The 19,201-nt window shown below is 38.1% G+C and overlaps 1 protein-coding gene across 1 annotated transcript in view; it reads right to left on the bottom strand.

Annotated features, from left to right (window-relative positions):
* LOC124406506 (suppressor of lurcher protein 1) overlaps nucleotides 1–19,201 on the bottom strand; it is a 334,769-nt gene that overhangs the window by 32,645 nt on the left and 282,923 nt on the right. Inside the window, exon 9 of the mRNA XM_046881944.1 lies at nucleotides 1,447–1,633. Coding sequence (XP_046737900.1) covers nucleotides 1,447–1,633 — 187 coding nt within the window. The remainder of the gene's footprint in view (nucleotides 1–1,446; nucleotides 1,634–19,201) is intronic.

Here is a 19,201-nt window from a genome sequence, read left to right as displayed (position 1 = left end):
TCTTCATCGTGTTCCAAATCGATTTTTCAATGTCATTAGTAAAGGAGTTGAGAGGATCTGATAATATCTAGCTTGCTTTTCGTTTATCAGAGTACAGACATTATCATCGACAATTTAAGTCGTTAATCGTGGTGCAAAAATTGTAGAAATTATGAGAAAAACACTGTTTCTCGTCGTTTCTTGGTAAAAAGTAAAACAAAGAGAGAGAGAGAGAGGGAGAAAAAAAAGATTACGACTTTTGTCATGCTTTCAGCTCTTTCTCGAATAACGCTTTCTCGAAGAGAAAAAAATTAATTACCGAGAGTATTTTCACATTCTTATACAGAAAAAATAAAAAAAGGAAATTAAAAACCGAAAAATCGACGAGACATTTGAAAATTTCAAGAAATCTGTATTAGAGAAATGTTCACGTTTTCGTGTATTTAATACTCTCGTCTATTTGTCGCAAAAATTGCTAAAGGATCTCGGAACGACTCAGCTTTGAGCAGCTGTAATAATAAAATACTTCTGTTTAAGGGGAGATATTCCTTGACGACAGAAATAGAATAATAAATCGCGTAGAATCAAATTACTCTGACGTGAATTAACCGGCGAATATAGTTACAAGGTGTAAGTAAGCACTAGTTGGTAGCAAAACACTTTCTGGATTTGTAAATTGGACATTTTTTTTTTATCGTTTCGTTTTTTATCAGCTGCAGTTTTGGATCGTATAATTTTGAAAATATACACTGTGCGGAAAAGAAATGAATCGTTACACTCCGTGAACAGTGAAAATTTTGCTTCTTCGTTGATCAGAAAACTTATGTCACTAGAAAAACTTTCCCGAAACATCAGAGTTCCGAAATTGCGAAAATTAGAAAATTCGGTTTTTCCAATTTTTTACACCCACTCGTTGAGTAAACTACGCTCTGTGATAAAATTTTAATTTCCGGAATTTCGCACAATCGAAACTTTATTTTTCGGAATTTCGCTCCATCGTAACTTGAATTCTCGGAATCTTGCATTTCGGAACTTTGAGCCGTCGGGATTCCGAGCATTCGAAACTTTGTTGTTTCGTAAAAGTTTGATTTCTTCACTTCAAGTTTCGCCACCAAGTAATTCGGACTCGGACGCTTTCGGAACTTCTCAAATTCAGAACTTCAACCCCGACCCCGAAAAGCATGTCGTGTGATAATCAAATAGTTTCAAAAAATTTTCCGCTTCATAAATAAGTTCAACTTTCACAATATCTTATATGTCAACCGACGAATATAAAATGGGTTAAAAAAAATTTCAGAACATCATCACCATTCCAAAGATTGTAAAATCTACCTGCAGCATTTTTTCTCCGTCGCAGTAGGTATATAATCGCGAGGCGGTCGTATAAAAAAATTGAGTGTAAAAAGGAGAAGCTCGTAAAAGTATAGCTCATTCCTTTGCTCTAGGATGACGAGAAGGGCTACTCACTCCTTTGGATCAGTGTATATATCGTGGAGATGAAATTCCTGGAAGATGACTTGGACCCGCTCCTTCCCCCGCCCCTGAAACTCGTATCTGCAGTAGGCTCTGGCCGGATAGGGATTAGGGTACCCGGGTGACGTGACGATGCCGGTCTTGGTGAGGTCGCTGTTGAAGACATTGTCACAGGAGGAAGCTGCAACGGAGAAGAAAAGTAAGAAAATCGATTATGTAAACGGGATCTGGATCAGAGCCGGCGTTAGGTGGCGAGGCTGTGATCCGGGCAAGTCGGTGGAAACTTTTTATGCCAGGCGAAGACGCCGTGGATTAGCAAGTTGCGAATTGCATGAGGCGAGGGCGAAAGCCCGGGATTCGCAACTTGGGAACTTCGCCTTTGCCGCGTTTCATTCCATGGAAGAAGAGAGTAACGGCGCTAATCGCGTTTATCATGTTTTCGCACGCGTTGCCGTTTCCGCCTCTTCGGATCTCGCGGTTTCTCATAAAACGGGCTGCTGACCGGTCGAGAAAAATCGCAAACACTTTTTCGAATCGCTCTTTTGCTCTTCCACTTTACGCTCAACTTTATCCGTTATAGGTAGGATGTGTGCTTGCAGCTATTGAGACGAAAGTTGTAGAAACACGCCGCTGAGTCTGCGTCAATACGTCTACTCTCGTCGTGATTTTCATGGACTGTGAATGCCACATTCTCAAAGGATGATACTGAAGAGCGCTGCTCCCGTTGAGAAGAGGGAGAAGCAACAATAACAACGATATGTTTATAATATTCGTAGCCCTCGTCCAGAGATTAAGGGGGCAGAAAAATTAATCAAGGAATTTATCCGTTTTCTTTCAAAAACAATTTCACGGACGATTTGATACTTCTTTTTATAAGCACGATTGAAAATTTCGCTTCAATTTGGAAAAGCATTTCATCACTCGTATAAATATTCTAGGAGTATAAAATGAATCCTGCCGTTTTATTGTTAACTCTTCTAAAGCCGAAATTCAAATTTAGAATTTTTCCGAACTGAGTGAAGGTAATTTTAACTTTCATTAAAAAGTCCTCATCGCATAATTTTGACGTTACTAATTATAAGCTTCGGATGTAGGTATTAGACACTGAGTCTGATAAGTAAGCCTAAGTTGTTGCAAATTTTTTGAAATTCCGAAATACTTTGAGAATGTAGACCCAGGCGGACTACCGAGGGTCTGAAAAGCAACCAGAGACACGGAGGGTTAATTACAACCCTCGTTCCATCCCGCCCTGAAAGTTTGGAATTCATAAAAAAAATGTCTACTCTTTCACAGCAGGAAAAAAAAAAAAAAAAAAAATCGTTTTTGGAAGCTTTATGGGAGTATTTGAAAATCTACGTATGTATGTGTGTGTGGTTGGTGCCTGAGATTATCGCCGGATAGGAAAAAATAATGCATGTTATCGACTGCAATAAAGGTGCAGACAAGAAACTTTTGATACCTGAATTACGCCTCGCTTCCGTTGTGAAAATATGAAAAAAGATAACTAGAATAAACCTTGAGAGGAAAATTGGAAAAGAGAAGTTTTGCCTTTTTGTCATGCATAAATTTCCGCTATTTGTCTCTTCCATTCAGGTTTAATATAATACTTTTTAATACCGTGGAACTGAATTTCCGAGTGATACCGAGGCTCGACTGCAGCAGGCGGAACTACGATCTAAACCACACCGACATGAATAACCCGAGCTTTTCGCGAATAACGGCGGCTAGAATTCAGGTAGGTAATAACGAAAGTTTGTCGCTTTGTCGCCGCTGTGTTTTCCCGCCAACGTTTACGTACACCACACGGGTGCAAACAGTAGGAGGGATGCAAAGTTTGTTGGTAATGAGGTGAGTCCAAAGCCCAAAGCCCAAAGCCCAAAGCCCAAAGCCCATAGCCGAGAGCCCAGAGCTTCGGTATTCAGCCCTTCGACGTCGAAGCTCGGACCTTCGTTCCCTCGTTCCCACAAGTGTGGGCCCTTCAGTTTGCCTGCACTGGAAAGTGGAAGACATTTTAAAGGCGCGGCTCTGACCCCCGGGATTCAAACCTTAGACTCTGCGCAAGCGTCATGAGAAAGCGGAGAAAAGAGCTTGCATTATTAACCTGGTTGTTATAGGTAAAGTAGATTTACTCTCGTTGCTCAAAAGTGAACAAGACCGAAGAAAGAAGAAAAAGAAAATGTCTTTTAAACACAAGCAGCGAACAAACGAACGGAACTAAAGCAGAAACATTTTACAGCCTAAGGTGATCCCAGTTTTGTCCTAATAACATTTACCGTGTAACAACAATGAAGATTAGTTTTCCGTCGGCAATTTGTCTGCTAATATTTTATCCCCCCCTCCCCAGTATATGTATACCGTATTCGATTATACACGTGTATCTAGACGAGTTTCATTTTCTCCCTGGAGGTAATTTTATAATCTAAAAACCAGTAGCAAACACTCTCTTACCATATATGTATATATATATATATAGTCTCGGAATCACTTTTCCACCGTGCAGGTATAATATAAAATATTCCTAGAAGTCCAGCCTCAGGTTTCGTTATCGGTTAATTTCGATGCCACGTGTTATATGATACCTTGATCCTTTTTATTTTGTTTTTGTAAAACGGAAATGGAAACGAAAACTATTTAATCGCAGCTAAGCAACATGCTTTCACTAATAGTGTAATTTCAATTTTCTCTGTCTTGTTGTTGTTGTTGTTTCATCTAATGAACTGGTGGAAAAAATGGCGATATAAACACAGTAAGCCATTTGTGAAAGTCATGGGGTTAGAGGAGAGAGTTTCGGGTTAATACCTCGCGAATAAGAAGGCCACGGGGCAAAGCAATGGGTTTCATTTGCATTCATGAGCTGCCGGCGTTAAAAATTCTTTGTGGTAGAGTACATATACATATAAGAAGCAAAGAGAAGGAAAAAAAGAAAAGAGGAAAATTCGAGGGGAAAAGGCGAAAGGAAGAAAGTGAAAGAGGAGAACAAAGACAAAGTTGAAGCACTGTAAGCCCGGCTTAAACCACCTCAAGTTTGTAACTCTAACTCTGACCACAAAACATCAAAGCACCAGATGCACTCTCGGTGATAAAACGAATCAACTATTTTCTATTCAAGCCTGGATATTTATTTGAAAAGAAATCCCAAAAAATTTCAGGCCAAAGTGGGCCCTCTGAAATTTTTTAAACAACAAAAGATAAAATTAACCACCTGAACTTTTTATTAAATATTAATTATTCGGAAATCATTTAGTCGAGTAACTGCACAGTTCATAACGTGAAACGTTTCAAGTCGTGCTTTACTCTCAACTCGACGAAGTCAAATAATTTTCTGAACTTGAATTTACGATTCCATTTCCTCGAGAAAGCTAGATAATAATTAAACATAATTGTTCATATGAAAACTAAACATTTTATTCGTCCCACCCTTCTCTAAGTATTTTCTATTACCACGGTTTTCTCGATTATTCAAACAACTAATCATGTTTCACGTACAATATACACAAATTCAATCGATGAATACGACACACGCATTCATCAGCCTTTGAAACACTTTCACGCTGGCACGAGTGTGCGTAGATCGATATGTACCTGTCTATGTGTGCATAACGAGGTGCCGCAATTGCGGAGGGAAGTACATATATATGTTATACGTACACGGTTGTTACAGATATGAAATCAGCGAGCCAGCTACTAAAACGACAGTATTAATATTGTACCACCAAAGTTCCAACTGTAATTAATTTTAATGCCATTTGTGATCGTCGGAGCAGACCGAGGTCGAGTGAACAAGAATTAGTGTATAAGCTTATACACTTACTCGTAGTCTGCACGTCGTTAACTCTACACCCTCCTCGTCGCCATGTCTCTCTGCTCGCTCACTGATTTCCCCAAATCCCGATATTCTGATTAGTTATTTTATTTATTTGTTTTTATTTTTGTTTTTTGTTTTTTTGAGTAAATTAATTGGCATCTGATTTTCGCCTTGAAACTTTAAAATTGTGTTTAAGAAATATTTTTTCATAAAACTGTGAGTATTTTCACCTCAATCGGGTTTCTCGATCTTATATTTTCAATTCGTTGTATCTTCGAGTTCCGGTAAAATTGACGAAAGAATTTCGCAAGCTTGAAGTTTGATGGAGAAATTCGGATGCGATAATTTTTTCCTCATTACTGCTGGAGACGTGAATGGAATTCGATTGAGAAAATGTCTTGGCTTCCTGCTGCATATTAGACGTCGGCCGTTAAATCGCGTTAAATTTGGAGTCGATTATATCCACCGCGTGACACGCGAGCTGTTTCGTGCTTCCTCACGTCTATCGCTGATTTGCGTGAGTATTTGGTATTTCCGTTGCATATTTCTTTCGCGTGTCACGATCTCTCTTCTTCTTTGCAAAGTGACTGCAGTAATTAGCTGCGGAAAAGGGAAAATAAAAACGAATAGAAAACGTGATTCGTGACTGCAGAGATTGATTGTTGTTTACAACAATTTTGAATTACAATTCACCCAGAGATAGAGAGATAGAGAGTGAAAAATTTGTCATAAATAATTTTGCAACCAAGACGTTGGGTGTAGATGGTGAAGAAAAATTGAGGGATGTATTTTGAAATGACTACATTTTTCACAATGTTGGAAAAGCGTTTTCTAAAAAATGTGGATCAATTGGGATCAATTTGTTGCATGATTAGCATATTTCGGAGATCAACCGTCACGCTTTGAAGGGCGCGAAAGTAGTTCGATGCGTGTTTTCTACTCATATCGTTACTCTGTTCCATTGATGCTCTCATCGTATATCAGATTACCGAGTACCTGCTTCAATTGTGAGTCGGCATATAACTATGCACAAGAGGGTCGGCTTCACAGACTCCAACTTTGACTCGATTATATTTCAAAAGGCCATCGAGCCTTCGTAACGATATTCCGTTACTGGGTAGGTCTCTGGGGATAAACGCGAGCATACGGTAGAATAATACACGTATCAACTTCCTCAAGTTCTCCCTGCAGCCTTCTTTTCCATTTCGGCACGTCTTATTCCGCTGAGAATCTAATATAAACTTGTCGTTTATACAATATAAAGTTCGAAACAATTTATACCGCACGCTGCATGTGTATCACTTTTGAGAAAAAGTTAAACAACATATTTATATAAATGTATGTATATATAATATATGGGGTATTCCATGCCAACTCGACCAGTGTCCCGACCATCTCAAAATCATGTTTTTTCTGACACTCTACTCGGTACAAAACGCGACCTGAGTTTTTGTCAATTTTTTTCTACTAAACCGTTTATTTTTTATAAATATTTCAAGTTGATCGCGAATGCCCATTTTTACAATTTTTTTAAAATTCCTCCTTTCTACAACTATTAAACATGTGACTTTGAATAAAAATTGTCGATATTTTTGAATCAGTCTAATAAAAATACATGTAGAATAAATATGAAGATGAATATTTTTCAAACTCTGAACATATAAAAGCCACAATGAAAATTAGTTGTTCGATCAACCTGTTGGTGAATGACTTCAATTGACATGGGAATAAAACAACCGTTGCAAAAACAAGAATTTATTTCTTTCAAACGAGCTTTTCCCCAGGCGTAAAAATCGTGAAATTTCGTTTCAAAAAAGGGGGATTGAAATTCAATAGAAGCAGAAAGTTGTCAACGTTACAAGAGTTTCCGCCTCGGCTCTCTCGCGGCAGTTTCCGGTCGATGACGATTCCCGGTTGATTCCCTCATTGTCAGAGTTGCTATGAATAAATGAAACATTTAACGGCTGAAAACCCTCGACGATTTCCCACTCGAATTTCGGTCAACATTAAGATGGCTGAGAGTGCTGCGCAATTGGCGAGCGGATTCCGGAAGAAGAATCTTTGCTGCACCCTTTACTGCAACCCCTTGGGGGCGCAGTTTCCTCGAGAAGAGGAGGAGACGGGGCAAAAGGGGGGAAACGGAACTGAAGCGAAGTTACTTAACGTGGATGCTGAATGGAGTTGTAACTCAATTCTGACTGCGGCAGGAGATTTACCGGCTTCCGGCAGTTCGCTTCGCTTTTCTTATTCCCCGTTTTCTGTCACCGTTTCCAATTTTCATTCACCCTGAGATTTGAAACAAATTTAATCGCCCGCCACTCTCAAAGATCGACCGACGTATCCCTTCCGCATGAATAAACGCAACTTTCATCTTCTCCACATTTCTTCCTACACTTGCTTATAATTCGCGTATTTATTTATTTATTTATTTATTTATCGATAAAAATATGCGAGTTAATGCATCGAGAGAAATTTAGAGTTTTTTTTTCTATACAGTTCCTCGATACTTTAATTTTCCTTTGTTTTTTATCTTAACCAAAACATATTCTTCCGGGTACAAATTGAAAGCGAATGTTTTTGTGCTGTTATAATCTTGGAAAGAAAAATTAATTATGCTTAACTGAATAATCAGATTACGTTGACGCAGAAAATGTACCTACTAGCGTCAACTACAATCGCAATAACTAGTTACCTGTACACTATTTTCTTGCACTTATAGCAATATTTAAACGATAAAAGTAAAAATTATACTCATTTGTCCAGACTTCTATGGTAATGTCAATAAATAAATGTTTTCTGGTCTCTTCTTAATATTTCTAAAAAAATAGCAGTTTCTTAAAATAAGAAAAAATTTTCCCACGCGAGGGCTGAATATAGAGATTTAGCAGTACGTCCTTCCTACTCGAGCGCGCGATTCTAAGTGAATCGCGCGCGCGCGTGCGCTCGCCAAACCCCGTTTGCGCACAGCGCGCCACCATGCGGCTTGGTGCCCTAAACAGCGCGAGGTACCGACGGGTCCGCGAGGTTCGAGTGCGCACACCCAGAACGGAAGTTTGATTCCGGTTTTATTCTTTTCTTCCACAGGGATTCAAACATATTACGTAAAAAATTTTAACGCAAGTTGAACTGTTTTTTTTCTGACGCTTTTTCTCGGAATTGTCGAAAGATGAATAATAATAATAGGTGACAAGTATCTTCAAGGAAAATGATTATTTATTCATATCAAGGTTTCATATTATCATCGTATCCGGAATAAAAAACTGCTACAACTTGCGTTGAGATTGTTAAAATGACGTGTTTGAATTCCTCTGTAAAAATAGAAAAAACCGGAATCACATTCCCTCTTTGGGCTTGAAAGCATCGTTTCACATCAAGGAACGTCTGTGAATTTTTTGGAAAAAATGGCATTTTTGAGATAGCTTAAATGAGGAGTAAAGAAAAAAATATTTTAACAATTTTTTCTTTGTTTTTGGAGGCACGTCTGATGAAATTGGTTCGGGTCACGGGCTCGATGAGCTGGCATGGAATGCCCTATAAATATATATATTGGCTCGCTTATTTTTCTTCGCTCAAATTGCAGATGATTTAGTGTCCATAATTCGCAGCTGCAGTGTAAGTTGAGTTAGTTTGAGAAATTTTCGCAGAAACAATTAATTAGATAATCTTACAGTAGCGTTAGACGCATTGATTTTCACGTTGAAAGTTTGAGGAAGATATTTCATAGCTTGCTTCAAAGTTGTGAAAAGTTATAATAAGTCACTGTGAATTTCACAAAGTCACTTAGAACCCTGTAACAAGTTCCCAATTAAGTGACCTACGTAATTGAAATGGGGGCATAAAATCATTCCAAGTATTTTCGATACACGGAAGGTGAACTTAAATGTATTATATCTTAGAAGTCTGGAAACGAACTGCGCACCAAATCTTCGGAAAAAGTGATTCTCTAGACTCTCTGAAACGCGATGACAGACACCAAGAAGTTCTCTCCCTCGAGTTATTAGTGAAAGCCTGCAGAGGATTTGGGCAACTTGCAACTTGCAGCTTGCACAAGAGTATCAGACCTGAGTTGTACCTCAGAATTTGTGTCTCGAATGCGATTACGCAGCGTCGACGCCAACTTGAGGATTAATTTTCCAGCTTTAGCGAATGGGTTGACTGTGACAGCTGGTTTCTAATGCCCAAACTAATGGTCTATACGTACACACACGTCTGTAGCACCATCTACGCTTCGCAGATTTTAAACGAGCGCGCCACGTGTCTAGGATCGACTTTTTTTTTATCACTCCACCGCTTATGCCAGTGTAACGAGATGTGCTCGTTTTCTTCTAGGAAAATTGCACTTTCTAGGTTCAAATAAGTCTCTTATATAGACGATGGTGTCCCTATCGCCTACGAACATTGAGTCATCTTCATTATCTCTTAATCGGTTAGAGAGTTGTGAAAATTCCATCTCAGTACTTTTTTTTTTGTTTTATAGAATGTGAAATTTTCAGTAAGAATCTGTATTTAGATTGTTTATAAGTCAAGCCGTTGACGAGAAATTTTTTTCTTTTCTTTTTTCACTCTACGATCCTTTTTTTTGAAATTTTGACATTTTTTTTTCTTTTTCAAATAAATTTTACGACGCTCCGCAAACTTTAATTTCAGAAAAAGTTTTGAGAAATTTATGTTTCATAAAAATGGTAAAATTGTTTCCAAACCGTTAAACCTTGCTTCAAATTGGGAAATTTCGCAATCTCGATTCAAGCTGAAATTTTCAGCAAACTATGAGACCCCTTGAAATAGATGTGTTTATGCGAAAATTGTTTTCCTCTGAGAAATTCGGCGAAAGAAAATACATCTATAACAATTTTACTGATCGTGAATTTCATTCCAGGTTGCCATAATTTTCGTAACAAGCGAAAACGGCCTGAGTGCGAATCTCGATTGGTAAAAATTGTGCACTTGACGGCTTCAATGAGCCGTGACGCGATTCTGCTAACAGGGGAAAATTGACGACGTCGCGAATCTTGGTGTGTAGTCTTTGAAGCGCGCTCTTTGAAGGGGCGGAAGTAATTTCGCGGCAGAATTATGTCATGGAACGTATAAGTCGAGGTAGGTATAAGGTACACCTTACGTCTAAGAAATAATGTATGCAAATTGAGATTCGCAATATAGCGGATATTGCAGCGAGGCGACGGGAGTTCGCGAATATGGTTTTTAATCGCGAAGCCGCGCTGTCATAATATTGCCTCAAGAAATCATATCCGTTTTCCCAAACTTAGTCGAAATCGTCTTTCGCTTCATTAATTGCGCTTCGACCCTGTCGACATTATTACAATAGCGAAATATCACGCCACTAAGGGGTGGTGGACTTACATATTCACACGTTGTTTGACACCCTGGGGTACAAACGACCCCACGCCTCTTCTTCGTCAATTTAAAGTATATAAATGTAAAAAGATCGGGTCCGTAGCGCCATCTGGAATTTTGATATTTTTTATACAACCTATACAGTTTTAAAAAGTAACCTTTTTAGAACTTAGAAAAAAAATTTCCAGTAAAAACATTCAACTGTTCTCTAAAGAGCGTGTTTTTTTTTTTTTTTTTTTTGCAGTCCTTGGCAATTATTTGTTTTTTATTTTTGTCTATAGAAAAGTAGACATTTTTTAGTATATCCTGAAATTTTTTTGAGTTGGACGAAAACTAGAGGAAATTTAGAACTCTTGTTGAATATTCATATCCACTAAATTATGAACCCATTTTCGTTCTATTCGGGAAATTTTATACCCCGTTTATCACGTAAGAATATAAACAATTTATTTTTCGGTCCTTTGCATATTTCACTGGGGTGAAATTTTCGAAAAAACATATTTACTTTGCAGTCCTATAGGGGTTTGATATTCGAAAAGATCAAACTCATTCACGCCGAAAATAAAACGAATCATATTTCTTCCCAACGTCAGGAAGTGCTGAGAATTTCAAGATGAAGGTTCGATTCATAAAAGTGATAAAATTTGAAAACGTCTTTCTCGTAAACGGTAAGTCGTAAAAACCTCAAAATCGGGGGATTTTCAGATCTTATTTTGTATTAAACGTATCCAAAGAGTATCCAGATCAGAATTTCGATCCCAAAAAAGCTGGCTGGGATTTTCTGATCTATGCACGGATTTTCATCCGGCTAAGAAAATTCAACAACAGGAGTAGGAATTTATATTCCCGGTCTCAGCGCGGAATCAATTAACCTGAGAATTCTTACGAGCGTAAATTTGATCTAAAAGCCTTTGTGGCTTCCCACGGGTTTTTATTTCGCTTTGTTTCTTTCCATTTTCTTATTCTCTTTGGCATTATCATCTTTTTAAATTGGTACTCACTTTTGTTATCCTCCGACTGGGAAACGACGAGGGGGTGGGATTATGAGACGCGTTCTTAAGCCAGAAAATTGAAGTATGTGATATTCTTTGGGCCCCAGAAGCCTGTCAGTCGTACACCAAAGTCGTTTCGCATCCACTCTGAACACGGTTATACAAGTCATTTTCTTCCCGAGTTTAAGATTCTCTTTCTCTCTTTTCTAATTCTCTTCCATACTGCGAGGCAGCGAATAACGAAAAAAGGACTCACACCGTCTCTTTGCATTTTTTATCGAGTTTGTCCGCTAATGATATGAAAAATAAAAATTAAAAAACAGCTGGTGGTAATTCACAGCAATACTTTGATCCTAGAGAAAATTAATTCTCCTGGTGAAAGGTCACCGAGTCAAATATCAAGGTCAATATGAGAGATTACCTTGTGTTATACAACTTCAGACCTCACGCTGAGTTTAATAATGAAATACAAGATTTATGATCTCCCAGCTTGAGATGATTCTCCGGACAACAGGATTCCCGATCCTTTGTACTCGTTGTCAGTTTCGTTGAATTCGAAATTCTGCTTATTCTTGGCAAGGAAACCCAAATCCAAAAGGAGGCTAAAGAAAATCAGATCGAGGGTCAAGCTCGCAGAGAAAAATAAAATCTACAGTGCAAGAAAAATCCAAAACGCGAAATATTTTGATTCACCTCTTATCGAACAGAATTTCTTTTCTTTTTTTTTTTACATCCCATCGGTCCTTTCTTATCGTTCTTCTCTTCTAATGCAAATTTAAAATCGTTTCACCCAGCAGGGGTAAGTCATAATTGCAGTAAATCGTTGTTGGATTGATTCGTCAACGCCAAAAAATGTGTGTCTTGTACACATAATCGTTATCGTCGTCGTCGCCACCCCCATAAAATGTAAATACGAATTCTGTTCTTCGACTGAACGTGGGAAATTGCGGAGTGCCGAAGAGCCGCTCCGGAACTGCCGCTAATGGTTGGTCGATTGGGTGGAACGGTGCGCGGTGTAACCAAAAGTATTGCAGCTGCTAAGGCATCTGTAACCTCATCCCCATCACCCGTCGCTCGTTTTCAACCCCCGACAATTTCCGTGCCGCTTAAACGATCGAGAAATAAAAGCGGTTGGGGTGAAAAAATTCTCGCATTTTCCCCCTTTTTTTTCATGTAGGTATTCGGGAATCTAAGGATTTCATTTCTGACATTTATATATGGTTTGTTTCAAGTTAGATATTGATTTCAATTAATCGACTTCAAGCATCGTTTCTGAAAACAATTTTGCGTCGATTAAAATTATTTTTCCTTTTTACAAGTCTTCAGATCTGATCTTGATCGGTTTTTAATTTATTTTAAGTAATCGCAGTAGTCTGGAAACAGTGAGGAAAGAAGAAAATAATCTTAGACTTTACTTGAGAAAGAGAAAACTACGATTTTTAATCTATGTCGTGAATATTAGAAAAAATAATGAAAAGTAATAAATATCATATTTTTTAAAAACCCATAAATTCTTCTTAAATCGGTGCAAATTATTAATCTCATTGAATTCGCGCGATATCTTTTGGAATGGTTTTTAAATCATTTGGAATCTATCAAACTACTGAAAATCTCGTAAAATCTTCGTAGCCTGAATTTGGGAAGATTAATTTATGACATAGGTTTTAGAAACGATGAGGTAAAAAAACGTATTGAAAATAGCTAAAGAGAATATTCGAAATTTCATAAAAATATTTCAACATTTGTTTTCAACGAAATTACGAGTTTTTGGAAAATGAATTTAACCGCATCATCAGCTGACCTGTGATGAATTCTTGTGAACTTTTATTGAAAAATCATTCCATTCAACACTGTAATCATCATCTCTAACACACATCGTACTTTGACGGAAATTACCGGTTTCTACGTGATGCAATCTAAAAATAAACGAGCTTGCAGCAGGTAATGTATCCGTTAAATAAAATTTGCGTAAGTATGGGGATGCGAGTAAGGGGCGCAGAAAGCGGTGGAGGTATACGTACATCGGTATTATTAATGGACGAAGGCAGCAAGAGTATAACAAAAGTGAAACTTTTTTAAAATTCTTCATTTTACATTTTTCCTCCAAACTCGTGGAGGACCGAGTTCCAGCAGGTTGGGCGGAAACTTTTATAGCAGCTGCTACTCGCTACGAGATAGAAAGAAGCATGCAGCATGTATGTGCCTGGAAATGAAGACACGTCGATGTAACGTTGCCTTCGTTATTCTGGGGCGTGGTTGAAATTTTGTATTTGAAAAGTTTCGGAAAAGCGCCAAATTCTAAATTTTTTTGCTGGCGAAACTTAAATTGAAGAAATTAAACAAGTCAAAGTTTCGAAAGTGCGGAAATGAGAGAATTTAAACATCTGAAACATCAAAATTCGATTTTCAATATCTCAACTTCCGAATTCTGGTCATTCTGATTTCGGATTATCTAATTTTTTACGTCCACTCGTTGAGTAAACTACAATGGGTGAGTGTATTTTGACTTTCAGAATTTTGCTCCATCGAATCTTTGATGTTTCGTCAAAGTTTGATTTCTTCACTTCAAGTAGCGGAACTTCAACAAAATTTATCCATAGAGCTTTATTTTCCATCCGTAAAATAAAAAATTCGGACAAACCTTTCCAAACTTATTTTCATCGGATTGATTTATGGAAAATCTTTTCCCCATTGCTATTCAGTGCAGACGTTATCTCGGTATTTCTATCCCAGTTTTCTTCCCGTTTACTTTTTTCCATTACCTAGTTCGCAATTTGAAATTTCTTCAAATTCACTCACTCGCTTCAGAAAATTTCCATTATCTTTGCATTTAAATAATTTTTATAACACCCATCGTAGAATGAAATTATCTTTGATTTTGATGTTGAATATACATATGGAGTTTCGCAAAATACGTATATAAATAGTTTGGAAAGAAAAGTTGTGTAAACCTGTTGCATCTCTCACGGAAATGGTTACAATTTTCGCATTACTTTTCAAGTTTCCAGAGGATGCAAATCAAGTTTCTGTCCAGCTATTTTTCAGAAGATACGTGACATCAAGTGAACCCCTTGATTCACAAATCACTATAGAATCGGTGTCTCCACAATGAATTTCACGAACACGAGGGGAAAATATATTTGAAACAAATGCTGGATCAAAAATATAAAAACAAATAATTGGGCCAAGTTTTAATTGGATTGGGATCGACGACGTGCGTCTAATAAAAAAATTCGTCGAAACGGAAGCATGCAGGGAAATTAGTTCTCTCGTCGAACAGACGAGCCTCAAAACTTTCGGTTGTTACTTTCTAATTCTGTTTCTCATTATCTTAAGTGTAGATTTTGATAAAACGGACGTCGAATTGATCAGTGAAGGTAAATTTTGGAAACGACTCTTCACGCGGCCGTAATTCATGGGATTAAAATTCGTACCGTGGTTTTTCGGACAATAAAGGATCGCCGAAGGGTCGGCATATTTACGTTTCTTGGTAAGAAATCAGACGTATGTAATCAATGATTTCAATTAGTTCCCGCCGCCCGGCGGGCGAGATTATAATCTGGCAAAATTGAATTCGCAGCATTTTGTGCATTTCACGGGCTCTTGGCAGTAGGTAAAGAAGGTTTTGTTTGTTTTACGAATACAGATGTGCGCCGTTTCCCCTCAATAATTTCCAGCCTGTATATTACTGCTAATATTATGTGTTTTGACGGTATAATATAAAGCGTAATGAAAATTTCTGCCAACCATACGGATCCAGCATTTACATTAAATTTAAATATCGGTATTTATACCAGAGCGTAAGATGATGCTGGATCGCAAAGCGCGAAGCGCTAATTCGAATTCGAATATTATATCTCACGTAAAAAGTTCGACTAGAATTATTTTCACGACTACACGAACTATTATACAGTACATTAAGCAAGCATTTAGGAATGTGATTGCGAACGTGATATATCTAGAAATACGTTTAGCACGAAAATCAACCCTTAGATTTTAGTTTCATAAATTGTCGTTAGATTTTCAATTTTTTTGCTTTTTTACAAACAATAACTTCGGAAGAGCGAGAGTAGTTCGAAAGAAAATGTCGGTATAGAAACTGCAAATATGAAACGAAAAAACAAAAAAAAAAAAACAACAACAACAACAACAAACAAACAAACAAAAGGTTTCAGCTGTTATTTAAAAATATTTCAGAATCGCAGACATCATTCGTTCAGCTTTTCGAAACCGACCGCGAAGCGAACGTGTATAAAATAAACGAATGAATAAGTAACGAAGGTAAAACGAGGCACGAAAAGAGTGCAGGAAGATTTTGACACTAATAGTCCTCCAGATCCATCGCTATGAATATTTTCTACCGACATTGGTTTTACAGCTCGAGGAATTGGTTCTGAGGTGAAAAAAAAAAAAAAAAAAAAAAAAAAAATAAGTATACAATATTTTTAGGGTGCAGGGATCGAAAGTGAAAAAATAAAAGCTCGCATTACATAATAAACGAAGGGCATACATATATAGGCATACTTATGGGGGATATGCAGGGGTGTGAAAGAACGAAGGTAAAAACCTAAAACCTAAAACTCTGCACCAAAGTCGACGCTTTTTTTCGATTTTAAGAGTGCAGTCAATTTTTTTTCCCAGGTATATTACGCCTCGGATCTATAAATCGGAGATATTATTTATGGATATGGGGATCTAATATCTCGGCTCGAATTACCCCCCAAGACGATACTGAAGAGACCGTTTTTACCGACCCTTGCCGATCCAAGGAGAAAGAGGAAAAGTGAAGTTTGGTTATATCGGGCCATTTACGTGTATACATATATAACGTATTATATCGGCAATTCGGCATTGCCAAGGCTCGCGGCTTTTCCGTCGATGCAATGGCCGATAAACGCCACACTCAAAAACCCCCGTTCATTACGCGTATGTTATCCCCATCCCCTGAACTCACCCCCGCATTCGGCGTCTGTCAAAGCGAATAATACGTGGGAATATAGAATCATGAATAAGGCAGCAGGCTTTTCTCGATTTTCAGATGAAATTGTAACGCTCGATACCGATTCACACCGACACCTTTCACCCGACTCCTTGATCCGCGATCAGGACAAATCCCACGTCCCGAATCGGGCAGCGTGTATCCAAGCATCGATTTTCTCCTGAAGGGGTGATTGAAATTACTTTTTACAAAAAATCGAGGCCGATATGTTGATTTGAAAAATTCTTGCCCATAAATTTTCCAGCGTTGTGTATTTTGTTTGATGCTGAAAAAATTGTTTGCCTTTACGATATTGACCCCGCTGCGATGAGACAGCGGGATGAATGAGAGAGATTTTCAACGATCCTGCCACAGGAGCTTAGGTATATTGATGCTGTGTGACGTGATGTTACGCGTATAAAGAGGGTCAGCCCTTCGACGACGGCCGTCTCTTTCCCTCGACTCAACTGTAGCGAATATCCTTCGGATATGATCTTCCGGAGGATCCGGGCGCCGTCAACCCGGCCAAAACCATCTGGCAGATCGTCTTAATAGCGCTCTTCGGCCAAAACTACCTCCCCAAGTTCTGATCGGTTCGATAGCTTGTGTGGTTAATTTATGAGACTGTACAGTGTCGAGTCGCGTAATTGAGGGGTGAAATCGAGGGAGCGAGCCGAGGGAGTTAATCGACTTACATCCCTTTTTCCCAAATTGGTAGGAAAAAAAATTCTCATCCCTATAACACGTTGTACAAACGTCGTCAAATTTGACGTTACGTATTAAGGGTGAAAGATACGGGGTGGGATGTAGGTCGAGAAAATTTTATAGTTCCTCCTTAACGTTTCCTTGCAATACCACAAATTTTGGAAAAAACAATATCTTAAATTAATTTAGTAACGGTTCGATTGATTATTCAAAATTTAAAAGAAAAGAAAAACAAACTTAAACTTGAGGGATATTCAACACGACATTACGGAAGTAACTTCGCGCTGTAAAGTATCGAAGATTTTCCGGTAGAATACTTATCTTTGTTGTTGAATATTTTTCCCCTGTCTTCTTCCTTCGAGCCAAGAGGGTTGGAATGGTTTAAATTTATATACACGGCGAAGCATAATATAGTTAAGGGATGAATTATCTGTAGTCGTATGCGTTGCGTGTGTGTGTGTGTGTGTGTGTGTGTGAGGCGAAACCACGTAACACTTGAAATTTATTGATCTCTGGTATATACAGTATATAGTACATATATATATATACATACTATATACACATGTATACATAATATACAGAGATGGCGGACATTTCGCGGCTGTGGTTACTGGGCTGGAAAAAATAGAATAGAAAAGAGTATTTTTTCCCTCTCGCCTCGCCTCGCGCCCTTAGAGTGAAATCGGACTGAAATCTCACGACAAACAAGGCGGTAATATTTATTGCAAAAACTTTTGTTATGGGCGTGGAGCGGTTATATACGGTATTTTATCAGTTTTCTAAAGAGTAATTTCCACAGAAATGTTTACATATATATATATATATACACACACGCACATCTGTATGTCGAAATGTACATGTATATATGTATATACATACATCGCTACCCTCTAAACTCTTTGACGTACGATCGTGGAGTTCTTTCAATTTGCGAAGGTCAATGGAACTAATGTTCTCACATTTGTCGATTGCTTTGCTTTTTTCGTTTCTTTTTTTACCCCCACTCTTCGATCCCTTGCTCCTCCCTCCCTCTCTTTCTTTCTTGCTTTTACCTCCTCCTTTCTCGTCGGTTTTTCACACGGCAAAAAACCCCGGGAATTGATGTGCTACGTACACCAACGATATAAAAACTTGCAAACGGGTCGAAGGCCGCTACATGGCCGGTACGAAAGGCCCCGCATTGCTGATCGCGGGCCCCCCGCCGCATCGATCACCCTTCACATATCGCTGAAAGGGGTGGAAAAAATTTCTACTATAGATCGATCGACGGTGCTCCAGGTGTGTTGTAGTGCCTGGTAAATTGCTCTTTCCAGCCGATTCAGCTGCGAGGATTTGGAAAAAGGAAGAGAGGAAAACGAGTTGTGTTTACAAGAGTTGCTAGCTTGTCCAAAGTTGACGGGAGCTTCGGAAGCTATTTTTAAATTGCAAGTTGTGAGCGTTTGGATAGTTTTTTGATACTTGTAATTCAATTTCCTGATTCCAGAATTTCATCTTCAAGTGATTGGCTGGCGAAAAATTAATCATTTTTAGGAATCTCTTAAAGGGATAATCGTATGGTGTAAGGGCTATCGATCGAATAAATATATTCGCCGGTGAGAATAGGATCTATTAGAAAATAGAAAAATAGAAAATACTGGCAAAACAAACAAGAGCTTAGATATCGATGACACGTTTTAATATCATTTAAAATCGTTAGAAACCTCGGAAATTTATTTTATTTCACTCGGTATTTTAGATTTTTGGATTATAACCAACGACGTTGATTATTTCAGTGTTCGGAGTTTTGATCGATGTCGATCAAAAATCTCGGAGATACTTTGAAGGGTGTTTATCCAGAGGTAAGAACCTCGTACCAAGTTAAAAAAAAATTGTGAAAATGAAAAATTGTCTAAAAGTTTATGCAGGCTCTACTTGACA

Source organism: Diprion similis, chromosome 1, assembly GCF_021155765.1.
Source record: "Diprion similis isolate iyDipSimi1 chromosome 1, iyDipSimi1.1, whole genome shotgun sequence".
Classification (NCBI taxonomy): Eukaryota; Metazoa; Arthropoda; class Insecta; order Hymenoptera; family Diprionidae; genus Diprion; species Diprion similis.
Note: the sequence above shows the minus strand (reverse complement) of the source record. Positions and strands in the feature narration are given on the sequence as shown.